This window comes from Sarcophilus harrisii, chromosome 1 (genome assembly GCF_902635505.1).
Source record: "Sarcophilus harrisii chromosome 1, mSarHar1.11, whole genome shotgun sequence".
Taxonomy (NCBI): Eukaryota; Metazoa; Chordata; class Mammalia; order Dasyuromorphia; family Dasyuridae; genus Sarcophilus; species Sarcophilus harrisii.
Genome location: NC_045426.1, coordinates 269,694,975 through 269,708,695, shown reverse-complemented (window position 1 = coordinate 269,708,695; position 13,721 = coordinate 269,694,975). Strand labels below are relative to the sequence as shown.

The following is a 13,721-nucleotide window of genomic DNA, read 5'->3' as shown; positions in this document are numbered from 1 at the left end:
CCCATGCCTGCGAAGAACCAGGCTTTTAACTACCCTATAACGTCCGGGTGAAGTCACCCATTCTCTGGCGGAAGATAGCTAAATGTGGGGGAATCTATCACCACATAAGATAGCCCTTATAACTTTATAGATAGATCTAATTGTTTTTTCTTTTAGAAATAACCATTGCCATCCTTTATCTTTTATTTTTCTTATACTTAGCTATATTTATAATTTCATTTCCCCCCAATAACAAACACCTCTCCCCTAATGGTCAAAAAAAAAAAAAAAAGGAAAAAGGAAACAAAAAATCTTGTATTTTAATATTATTATTATTTAATTTTATTTATAATATTTATATATTTATTTTATGTATTATATACATTATATTATTTATAAATAATATTTAAGATTAATAGACAAGCAAAACAAATTCCCACATTGGTCAAGTCCAAAAATATACTCATTCTGTGTAGAATTCATAACACTAATAACAGTAATAATGGCAGTTAGCATTTATATCGTGTTTCACAAATGCCTCATTTTCTCTTCGCAACCTTAAAAGATAGGTGCAATTATCCCCATTTTACAGATGAGGAAACTGAGACAGACAGAAGTTAAGGGAGTTTTCCAGGGTCACACAACAAACATTTGAGCCTGGATTTAAACTTAATTCTTCTGAGTCTAGGAACTGCTAGAATTGCTATGAACTGTCAGGAAATGGACAACATCATCTTCTGCAATGGTGGTTGGTTATTACATTGATCAGAATTCTTAAGTCTTTAAAAACTGTTTGCCTTTATAATGTTATTACAAATTATTACAAATTCATTTGCTTTACTCTTTATACAAGTCTGCCATTATTTTTGCAAAAGTTTTACATCACCTTAATTTCTGAATATATTCCTTCCTCTTCCCTTAAATAGTAAACCTTCTCTTGTAAAAATATTAATAAAGGGGGGGAAACAGTTCAGTAAAACTAAAGGATACTTCAACAGAGTCTGTAAAAACACAGGTAAGTGTCGTGTTTTCAATCAAAATTTGAACTTGTGCCCTGACTTCAGAGGAGGTGTTCTTTCCACTTTGCCATTTATCTGCCCAATTTTGATGGCTCTTAAAAGGGAGATAAGAAATTACATTTTCTATCTTTTTTTCTGGAATTAGGTATAAATTATTATAATTACATGATGTTAAGTTTTGGGGTTTTGTTTTGATTTTGGTTATTTAAACCCACATATTCCTGGGAAGAAGTCCTCATGGTCCAATTCTCCACCCCACTCCCCTTTTCCTATTGTTGCTGTCATATATATATATATATATATATATATATATATATATATATATATATATATATATATATATATAGCTCAATTTGCTGGTTTCCCTTTACTATGAAATAAATCATATGGATTTTCATATTCACTTTTTCTTTCAGAGCAGCAGTAATCCATCAATTTACTACAATTTATTTAGCCACTATCCATTTTCCAGTTCTTCACTATCACAGATATTTCAGTTCAATTTTTTTTTCAGTCATGTCCAATTCTTTGTGGTCCCATTTGGGTTTTCTTGGCAAAGAGAGAAATTTAAATTTAAGACAAATCTTTCTAAATCTAGTATTCTCTCCACTGTGCTACCTAGCTGCCCCACAGAAAGTCAGAACAGCTCTAATTATTAAGTTTCTCTTATGAACAAGAATAAATTTGAAGCCTATATCTATTGTTTTTTGTTTCTGACCTCTGGAGCAAACCTAATCTTTTCTCCACAACGTCATCAAATACTTGAAAAACGCCGTTAGGCGCTCCCTCAGTCTTTTCTTCTAGATTAAACATTCCCAGTTCCTTCAATTCATTATCATATGGCAAGGACTCAGGGATCTTCTTGAGTGACTGATAACTTTGGAAACACTGAGATGAATAAGAACATGCAAACTACATTTTCATGCTGGGGATATATATTCCTAATGGAAATGATCTTTTAGAACATCCTTTGCAATACAATATGTATACACACATGTTGACTACTCAGCAGTACATTAGCTAGTTTTCCTGTTCTAATCTAAAAACACTTTCCACTGACATGTATATTTATACAAGAATTTGTATGTAAATAAATGTGTGTATATGTACATATACATATATGTGTAAATGGGGTATCAACAGAACAGGGAGTGAGGGAGGGAGAAAACACTCTTACCTTATGAATTTGGAAGCTATAGCATGAATGAATGGATTAAGAAGCACTTATTAAGGGCATATTATGAGCAAAGCAAAGATGGGCCTGCCCTCAAGTTCTCATTCTAAAAGGAAGATGACACAGAGAGTATGTATTATCTTGTTTGGTTAATCTTTTTCAATACAGTGGGGTTTTCTTAGCAAAGATACTGATGAGGTGGTTATGGGTGAGTGAGGTACCTTTTGCTCAGAGACATGAGTTCACAAGTTCGGAAACCAAAGAATTCTCTAACTCCCAGAGGCTATGGCAAAAAGGAGGCTTTATTTAAAAACAAACAAACAAACAAAAAACGCCAAGAGGCATTCTTTTAGCAGGCATATCTTTCTCAATGGAGAGATCTGCAAATAATCATTTTTAGAAGATCCAATTTTATGTGTAAGTCTAGGGGAAGTTTGATAATTCTCAATTGAATGTGAAATCTTGTTTGGGATTGTGACTTCCCACCAAGATCAATAGGAAGGAGCTTGATTTACTCTTGAATGGCACAGCTTATTATACTCTGAGACCATTTAGATGTATAGATCAAAGGGGACATGATTTCTGTGATTTTACAGAGCTCACTCAGGTCATACAGAGTTCACCCTGTCAATACTGGAGTGGTTTGTCATTTTTTTTATAGATGAGGAACTGAGACAAACAAGGTTAATTGACTTTCCCAGGATCACACAGCTGAGGTCAAATTTGAATTCAGGTCTTTCTTTCTGACTCCAAGACTTGCATTCTATTTACTATATCCTATTTTTTACTATATACATTACTATATACATATATAATATGCATGTATACATACATGTAGCTATGAAAGTATTATAATACATTATTATATTTTGCACACTATTTTATATACATATTACAAAAACATAATGCATTATATATAATTATATATGAAAATATAATACATATATACAGATATATACACTATCACACATTGTATATAGCATATATGTAATAAAACATGTGTGAGATATATACGTAATCTATATTTTATATATATAACAATACTCATAAAATATGGAAATATGTTACATAGACACAGATATTCTGATATATGTTGTCTTCTTTTGGGGATGTGAACTTGAGAGGAGAGAGTCTTTGCACATTTTTGTTGTTCAAGTTGTTCAAGTATGTCCAAATCTGTCCAAGGACTTTGCCCATGGGGTTTTTCTTCTTAAGTTACTGTAGTGGTTTACCATTTCCATTTTCAATATGTTCCCATTTTATAGATGAGGAAGTAAGGCAAATAAGGTTTAAGTGATTTGTCTAGGGTCACATAGGTAGTAGGAGGATGGATTTGAACTCAGATCTTCCTGACTTTCATGTCGAGTACTCTATCCTGCACCTCTTAGCCACCCCTACATTGTACATAGTAAGCCCTTAATAAGTGTTTTTTCATTCATTTATAATAAATATTATAACCTCTGAAAGTGCTGAAATACTCAGATGTTTCAATTAACTTATAATTTTTAGGAAAATGGAAATTACTATAATAGCAGTGGCAATAGTGATGATAGATAATGCCCCTATGTATTAAAGCTAAAAGTTCAATTTAGAGGATACTTCCATGAATTGTGAATCATTTATGTATTCTGATGGAAGTGGATTTCTTTGACAAAGAGACCTAACTCAGTTTCAATTGATCAATGAGGGGCAGAAGCAGCTACACCCAAAGAAAGAACACTGGGAAATGAATGTAAACTGTTGGCATTTTTGTTTTTCTTCCCGGGTTATTTCTACCTTCTGAATTCAATTCTCCCTGAGCAACAAGAGAACTGTTTGGTTCTGGACACATATATTGTATCTAGGATATACTGCGACATATTTAACATGTATAGGACTGCTTGCCATCTAGGGGAGGGGGTGGAGGGAGAGAGGGAAAAAATCGGAACAGAAGTGAGTGCAAGGGATAATGTAAAAAATTACACTGAGTAATGGGTTCTGTCAATAAAAAGTTATTATAATAAAAAAATAAAAAAAAGAGTTGTGAATCATTTAATGTTTTCCAGATAAAATTCATCAGTGCTCCAAAGTACAATCAACTCTCAGCCAAAGAAATACATTTGTTCTAAAAGTTAAAACTTAACGTCTATTCAAAGACAATGGCAAAAGAAAAGAAAAAATCAGATAAAAAAGCAGAAAAAGTCGTGAGGTCTCCTTCTCCTCAGTCTGAACAACTTGGCGATACATCCAAACAAGAGGCCAGCATTTCAAAGGAGGCAGCTCCTGTCATCCTAGATCCTGAAGTTCGGTCGATCAAAGAAGAGAAGCCAGAAGAAGCACAAGTAGAGATACCTCAATATTATGAAGAGCCTATTCTCACCAAACTAATTGTTTTAAGGTGACTTTAGCTCTAGTGGGCCATCTATAGCTAGGATCCCATCCTAGATTAATATTCTAAATCAATACCAGAGATCAGTGCTATCTGAAATAAGAAACAATGAGACTTGCCTGGATTTTATATTCAGGCAGGATTTGGATAGGAGAAAAGAGATAGAGGAGAGAATAAAAGGATTTAGAGTACAGTATGACCAAAGAAGTGGAAATGAGTAAGATGAGGGGAACAGTAGGGGCCTAAGTTCATGAGTAAAAGAGCAGCCTAAAGAAAGTACTATTTTTTTTAAATACTATTTTAGGAACATTACATAAGAAATACTGTTCAAGATGACTTAGAATGAAACCATTTGAGCTAGTATATTAATTTGTGACAATAGAAATACAGAGAAAGGAAGAGGCATTTTAACAATAGGTGACTTATGGAGCTGTTTTGATTATCAGAATTTCCTAATTAAGTATTTACATTAATGTAGCAAAATTCTGTCTATGCAATGGATCATTTTTGATAGGTACTAATTTTCATTGTTGATAGTTCGTATTAGTTACATGTTTTTAAAATCCATATCATTTCTGCTTGATTATACCCTTTGTCATGTTAAGTTCTATATTTTTACAGCTATGAAGGTGAAAAAGTCCGTGGACTGTATGAGGGAGAAGGTGTGGCTCACTTTGAGGGAGGAAGTGAATATAGAGTGAGTTGTGAATTTTGAGTTGTATCTATCTGGGGGGAACTGGAGTGGGATGCTTATTAGACAAGCCGGGTTTTATTTTTATTTTTAAATGTGTTTTAGAAATCAGTTAAGTAACTGATTCCCGGAAATACACTGGCTGCACTTTACACTGATTTCAAAAGAAACTTTATGTTTATTCAAAGGCAAAATACAGTTTCATGTAACCAATACAGTACTTTAGATGTTAAGCTTTTTTTTTCCCTTAATCATTTTTGAATGTTACAAAACAGTCTAGTTTAATACTTGACCAATTATTGGAGCTTTGTGCCCTGTTATTAATAGCATTGTATAAATTAATATTCTGCAAACAATCTAGATGCGTCTGACTTCTTATAAAGTACCTACAGAAAGAAAAAAAAGCACTTACAGAATATATCAGTTATAGAGATGCTAAGGAAATAATTATCTTATATATCCTAGAGTTGTTTACCTACGTCTGTCTTTTATGTATTTAATTGCTGTAGCTTATTACTTTATAAAGTCAGAGCTTATTACATGCTTTGGATGTTATTTTAGCTTTTCCAACCATTTTTCTATTAATAGTCATGGCTCATATTAAAGGTTTGGAAGGTTGAATATTTGGCAAAGTTTTGTGGGAGGTATTTCTGAAGCCACAGAGAATTAAGGAACAGAAGATATTTTTGAAATAAATCTTAAAGCCTAAAACAAAAAATGTTAAATTTTTGACTCATGACTTACTGGCTAAAGGCCTCTGGGCTTGCCCACTTAAATGCAATTGTGACTTATTTCCTCAACATATGTTCTGACTATAGATTCATTTGAATCTTTCAGAATGAAAAAGTTTTAAAATAAGGAGGATCTTTGTGTTTCCTTTGTTCATGGATACTTATTATTTTTAAACTTTACACTTAGTCATTAGTCCTGCTGAATTTGGATTCAAAAACCAAACAAAACTGTTAGTTCCATTCTACTTAAAACTCGTTGTATCCCAACTTCTATGTTCCTTGTTACTTAGATTTTTGTGAGAAATTTAGAAAACCCCTTTGTTGTTTAGTCTTTGAAATTTGTGTCATGAGAATAAAAGCGTTGTCCTCCATTTCTTGTTTAGTTAGGTATTTCCTACAGGATAGGAAGGATAGAGGGAGACAGTTTGGAACTTAAAATGTAACCAAAAAAAAAAAAGAAATGATGTACATTCCTGGGGGTGATGGGAGAAGGGGAGATGAAGTGCATAAGTAGACTAGCTTTAGCAAAGTAAAAAGGCCTATTTCATTATTATTCATGAATTCATAATTATGGAAAGGCGTAGAGAAAGATAGTTGAAGATGAATACAGGTTTTTAAGCTATGAAAGATGGGAGATGAGGATGTTCATAATGAGTAGCTTTAATCTTAATGAAATGAAGGCATCATCTGTTAGGAGGTGGGAGTTAGAGGTAGAACTAGGGTTTTGAGGAAACAGTGAAAGGATACTTTTTGCCAAAGATTAAAATAGATAAAAGAGAGAGCAGCAGTATCTATTAAGAAGATATGCTTATTTAAGGACATTTAAGAACCAGAGTGTAGAAGCATAATGAAGTGCATTTGGATGAAATTCAATATAGGAAAAAAAAGAAGTGATTATCATTAAAATATCCATTTATAGCTCTGCTTTTAAGTGTTCTTTACTAGGAATAGGTGGTGTATTTTGTCAAAAATTTTTTCTTCATTTATTGATATGATCATATGATTTTTGTTACATTTTTATTAAGATCAATTATGGTAATAGTTTTTATTTCTGGTATAATTCCCATTTAGTCACAATGTATAATCTTTGTGATAGATTGTTGTAGTTGCCTAATTAGTATTTTATTTAGGATTTTGTATCTATGTTCATTAATGAAATTAGTCTATAATTTTCTTTGTTTTTCATAATTACTTATCTTAAATAACTTTTGCTTGATTATTTCAACCGCCTCATAAACAGGAGTTTCTTTTCTATATGAGCAAATTAGATCACTTAGCTCAGAGGATCATCAACGAGTTCTTAGGATCCTTCTTCACAAACTAGCCTACCTTACTGAGATATGTGGGAGTGGTGATAAAAAAAGAGGAAAGAACAGGAAACACTTGTGGAGACAGCATAAATTGTATTCTGCCCTATTTTGATCTGGGAATTATAAGCTAACCTGTTATAATTTTGTGGACCTAGTTTCTTTTAGACCTGTTTTAATCTAAGATAAATTTGGGTTCCAGAATGGTCTTTATGTTATTATAATAGATCTTTGGTCAACAAGATAGGTGTTCTCCTTTTTAAAAGAAAGAAACATGGAATCTTACCATCTTCTTAGCCTGCAGTTGAGCTTCACATACATTTGAGCTTCACTATGATCTTGATGGTCTTGGCCTTTTTCTGGAAAAATGGTTTTGTTTAAACACCACAGCCATTCTGCTTCTGATACTAATGTAGTAAGCATCTTTGCTTTTCCTCTACTGAATAACTTTATGAGGTTGGTGCTTGTCAGACATCCTGGGGATTTTAAGGGCACCCACCCAAGGGTTGGAATTCTACCTGAGCTTCTCTGACCATCAGGGCAATATGAGTGAGTTTAGAGGCCAACCCTGGACCAAGGAGACAACTGACTTGAGGTGAAAAATCATTCTTACCCTCACAAGAATTTTCTTTTTAACCTCTGGTTACTGTGATAAATATAGAATTACAGATATGTACATAAGTTTTCTTTTGTTTAGTTTTGTTCACAGTTTTATGATGACTGATTCAAAATTAAGTAACAAAAGAGAAATTAGATTGAGGAAGTTATATAGTCCCATTTTCTCATTTCCATCATTCCCCCTCCAACCTTTTCTGAGCTTTTAATAATAAAACTGGTGGAAGGGAAACTTTTTTGCTGGTGAAATTTTGCAAATTCAGTCATTTTCCTTCTAACCTTTAGGAAAGTGATTCAGTGAGGCTTGCCTTAATTTAAATAGATATATAAATTGTTAAGTATTGAAATGCAGGCTCTTAAGTTCTCAAAATATTGAAATAATGGGATGATTAGAAAAAAGAAAATGTTTAACAGTATAAAAACTAAATCTATAAAGCAGAGTTGTAGCTTAAAACAAGAAAACTTGGTAATAAGATTTTTTTTTTCTGTTTTGAAGGGTATATTTTCAGAAGGACTCATGCATGGACAAGGGACTTATATCTGGGCTGATGGATTAAAATATGAGGTAAAACCTTGCAAAAAATTTAATTTAGGTTGAAGGCAGTTTAATCATTTCTCTATCCAGGGGTCACTTTCATCCTCCATTGGAAAGGGTAAATCAACTATGAGCTCCACTGCCATGATTATTTTTGCTCTGAGAAAGATGGTCAAATGACTATCCTTTTATTAATAACCTGCTAACCTTATTAATGAAATGCATAAATTACACAGAAAAAAAAGGAGGTTGTAATGTCTGGGCTAGCTTTCTGGAAGATCTCTGGATGGGCCTTGGTCATAGCAGGAGAGTCATCATGAGGATGTTTAGGGATAGAGTCTGGAGATCGAGTTTGAGCACACACTCACTCTTCTCCAGTCCTCTCAGTCCTTAAATACCTTAGTACAATTGCATCACTACAGCACACTGAGCATGTGCCAACTGTAGAACCATTACATCATCATATCACACTAAGTACTAAGTATATGTGAACTAGAGAACCATTATCTCCTCAATCACACTGAGTAAACACCCTGTTGTAAGTATTCTTGCTTCAAGTATACTTCTCCAGAGTTCTAGCCCTCTACATGTGGTAAAACAGATACTTATGGCCTTGAATTAGTCAAATATGGCTAAATAGCCATTCTGCATTTTGCAATTATAAAGATTCAAAAAGTGCTTTTTTTTTTTTTTTTTGCATGAAGGAAATTGTTTTTGTAGATAAAAGAAAGTAGCATAGGGAGGAAGAATACTTAAGACCACAAAATTGAAGTATAATAGAGTGCTAGAGCACAATCCCAATGCTCTACAATGAAATAGTTGATCCAAAGGAGCCAAAGGAACTGAATTTAAATCTTAATTGATCATGTGGTCTCACATGACCTTGAGAAAGTTATTTAATTTCATTGAGCTTCTTTTTATGTATAAAATTAAAGGTTTGAATGGATCTTTCTAGTTCTAGATCCTATTTCTAATCTCTTGAGGAAAAATTGTCTCAGAACACTTTTATCAACATAAAGAAGAAAGAATAAGAACAATAAATTAGGTATACAACTAAAAAACTAGAAAAGCAAATAAAAAATTTAAACATAAAAATATAAAAATCAAATATAGCAATTGAATTAAAAGCAAAAATAAGCCATTGAATTGATATATATAATTAATAGCTTTTTGGGAAACTACACAAGAAAAGAGGAACAATAAGCTAACCTGATAAAAAGAGGAAAATCAAATGGACAAGAAAAAACTGGAAAAGTGAGTTTACAACAAATGAAGAGCAAATAGAGGAAATTATTTCAAATTATTTCTCATATATCAACAAAACTGATAAATAGATGAATATTTACAAAAATATAAAGTACACAGAATAATAGCATAAAAAATCAAGAACATAGGTAATCTAATCTCAGAAAATGATATTGTTCGAGCCACAATTAAACAAAATAGGAAAAAAAATCTAAGATCAGATAGATTTACTAATGTATTTTATCAACATTCAAAAACTAATTGTAATATTGTCTAAGCTATTTGAAAAAATAAGGAAAGAATGAAGCCTATTTCTAAATTCCTTCTCTGAAATGAATTTTTTTCTATGGGCTTTATATTCAAATCATGGAAAAACAAAGTAGAAATAAGAAACTATAGATCAAGGAGTCTTAACCTTAATTTGTGTCATGGACTTCTTTGGTAGCTAGTATAGCCTATGAACCCTTTCTTAGAATGTTTTTAAATGCATAACATAAAATACATAGAATTACAAAGGAAATTGGTTACTCTGACTTACAGTTATCAAAATATTTTTCAAAATGAATTTCTAGAATCCAAGTTAAGAATCCTTGGTATAATCAATATCCCTAGGGAATATTGATGCAAATATATTGCATAAAATATTAGCGAATAAGATGACAGAAAAAGATAATGATAAATATTGGAGGGGATGTGGGAAAACTGGGACACTATATTGGTGGTGGAGTTGTGAACTGACCCAACCATTCTGGAGAGCAATTTGGAATTATATCCAAGGCTATACTGTGCATACTCTTTGATCCAGCAGTATCTCTATTGGGCCTGTATCTCAAAGAGATCTTAAAGAAGGGAAAGGACCCACATGTGTAAAAAAATTTGTAACAGCCCTTTTTGTAGTGGCAAGGAACTGGAAACTGAGTGGATGCCCATCAACTGGGGAATGGGGAATAAGTTATAGTATAAGAAGGTAATAGAATATTATAGTTCTGTAAGAAATGATGAGCAGGCTGATTTCAGAGAGGCTTGAAAAGACTTACATGAACTAATGGCAAGTGAAATGAGCAGAACCAGGACATCATTGTACATGGCAACATCAATATTATACTATGATCGATTCTGATGAACATGGCTCTTTTCAACAATGAGAAGATCCAGTTCCATTAGACTTGTGATGGAGAGAATTATCTGCATCCAAGTAGAGGATAGTGGGGACTGAGTGTAGATCCCAACCTAATATTTTCATCTTTTTTTGTTGTTGTTTACTTGTTTTTTTTCTCATTTTTTTTCTCTTTCAATCTGATTCTTCTTGTGCAGCATGATAATTGTGGAAATATGTATAGAGGAATTGCATATGTTTATTTAATCTTTATTGGATTATTTGCTGTCTGGAGAAGGGATAGATGGGAGGGAGGCAGAAAAATTTGGAACACAAGGTTTTGTAAAGGTGATAGTTTGAAAACTATCTTTTTATATATTTGGAAAAATAAAAAGCTATTAGTACAAAAAAATAACAAAAAGACTATATTACTAGTATTCTGTCAGTTCAGTCTTGTCTGACTCTTTTTGACCCCTTTTGAGTTTTATTTAGGCAGAGATACTAGAGTGGCTTGTCATTTCCTTCTCCATCTCATTTTACAGATGAAACTGAGGCAAACGGGCTCAGTGACTTGCCCAGAATCACACAGCTAATAAGTGGCTGAAACCAGATTAAAATTCAGGAAGAGAAGTCTTGCTGACTTCAGACCCAGCACTTTATCTGCTGTGCAATCTAGCTGCCCCAAAGAGCCTATAGCAGCAATGAAAAATATTATCTTTTATGACCAGGTTCAATTTATTCCAAGAATGGATGCTTTGTCTTTCAGTGTTAGGAAAACTATAAACCTAACAGAGAAGCAATGGGACATAGTGAATAAAGAGCTAGCCTCTGACACATACTAGCTATATGATCTCTAGTTATTAAGTCACTTAACCTTTCAGTATTTTTAACATTTCTGTAAGACTTTTAAATTTCTTTAAAAAAAAAAAAGTAATTTATTTTTTCCAAATACATGCAAAGATAGTTCCCAACATCCATCTTTGCAAAACCTTGTGTTACATATTTTTCTCCCTCCCTCCTTTCTATCCCCTCCCATAGACAGCAAGCAATTCAATATAGAATTAAACATGTACGATTCTTCTAAACATATTTCCATATTCATCATGCTGTGTTAAGTAAAATCAGATCAAAAGGTGAAAAGAAAAACCAAGCAAACAACAACTAAAAAAAAAACCAAGCAAACAAACAGCAACCCCAAATTACTATATTTTGATCCACATTCAGTCTTCATAGTTCTCTCTCTGGATGCAGATGATTTTTCCATCCCAAGTCTATTGGAATTGCCTTGAATCATCTCATTATTGACATAGATTGAGAAGAGCCAAGTCTATCACAGTTGATCATCATGTAATGTTGTTCTTGCTCTCTACAATGTTCTACTTCTTATCAGTTCATGTAAGTCTCTCCAGGTCTTTTCTGAAATCAGCCTGCTCATCATTTCTTATAGAAAAATAATATTACATAAGATTCCTATACTATAACTTAGCCATTCTCCAATTGATGAACACCCACTTAGTTTCCAGTTCCTTGCCACTACAAAAAAAGGCTGCTACAAACATTTTTGCACATGTGGATGCTTTTCCCTTTTTTATGATTTCTTTGGGGTACAGGCCCAGTTGAAGCACTGCTGGATCAAAAAGTATACACAATTTGATAGCCTTTTGAGCTTAGTTCCAAATTGCTCTCCAGAATGGTTGGATCACTTCACAACTCCACCAACAGTGTATTAGTGTCCCAGCTTTCCCAAATCCCCTCCAATATTTATCATTATCTTTTCCTGTCATCTTAGCCAATCTGAGAGGTGTGTAGTTAGTGGTATCTCAGAGTTGTCTTAATTTGCATTTTTCTGATCAATAGTGATTTAGAGCATTTTTTCATATGACTAGAAATAGTTTCAATTTCTTCATCTGAAAATTGTCTGTTCATCTCCTTTGACCATTTATCAATTGGAGAATGGCTTGATTTCTTATAAATTTGAGTCAATTTTTATGTATTTTAGAAACGAGACCTTTATCAAAACCCTTGGGTGTAAATTTTTTCTCCCACTTTTATGCTTCCCTTCTAATCTTGTCTGCATTGGTTTTATTTGCACAAAAATTTTTAACTTAATATAATCAAAATTATCCATTTTGCATTTCATAATGTACTCTAGTTCTTCTTTGGCCATAAATTCCTTCCTTCTCCATAGATCTGAGAGAGACTGTTGCTTTGTTCTTCTAATTTGTTTATAGTATCACTCTTCATGTCTAAATTATGAACCCATTTCAACCTTATCTTGGTATGGGGTATTAAGTGCTGTTCAGTGCCCAATTTATGCTACACTGTTTTCCAATTTTCTCAGTGATTTTTATCAAATAGTGAGTTCTTATCCCAGAAGCTGGGGTCTTTGGGTTTATCACACACCAAATTAACATAATCATTGACTATTGTAAATACATACTTCTTTATGAATCGTCAACATTCACTTTTGCAAAATCTTATGCTCCAAATTTTTCTCCCTCCCTTCTTCCCATCCCCTCCTATAGACAAGGTCACAAGAGAGTAAATGGTGATATATCTTAAAGAAATTTAGAAATGGGAATTTTTATTATTATGTTGGTGGGAACAAGAATGAAAGGAAAAAGTTAGGAAGGAATCTAGACATTCCCCTGAATGTCTGGGAGGTTGGAAAGCTATGATAAGTTTAATTTTCTGAACAGAATATCTTCCATTTACATTTTCTTTCAATCACTCTGTGGAATTTGTTTCCATTTTAATAATGTTATCATTTTAGGGGGACTTTGTTAAGAATATACCCATGTATCATGGTACTTACACATGGCCTGATGGTAGCACATATGAAGGAGAAGTGACAAATGGAGTTAGACATGGATTTGGAATGTTCAAATGCAGCACCCAACCAATATCTTACATTGGCCAGTGGTGTCATGGCAAGAGGCATGGAAAGGTATGTAATTCTTT

At 33.0% G+C, this 13,721-nt stretch overlaps 1 protein-coding gene across 3 annotated transcripts in view; it reads left to right on the top strand.

Moving 5' to 3' along the window:
- Positions 1–13,721, top strand: part of LOC100921228 (radial spoke head 10 homolog B2) — a 52,061-nt gene that overhangs the window by 289 nt on the left and 38,051 nt on the right. For all 3 annotated transcript variants that reach the window (XM_031941749.1, XM_031941746.1, XM_023497423.2), the window contains exons 2-5: positions 4,218–4,549; positions 5,162–5,237; positions 8,381–8,449; positions 13,534–13,707. In XM_031941749.1, the coding sequence (XP_031797609.1) occupies positions 4,311–4,549; positions 5,162–5,237; positions 8,381–8,449; positions 13,534–13,707 (558 nt within the window). In that variant the 5' untranslated portion in view covers positions 4,218–4,310. The remainder of the gene's footprint in view (positions 1–4,217; positions 4,550–5,161; positions 5,238–8,380; positions 8,450–13,533; positions 13,708–13,721) is intronic.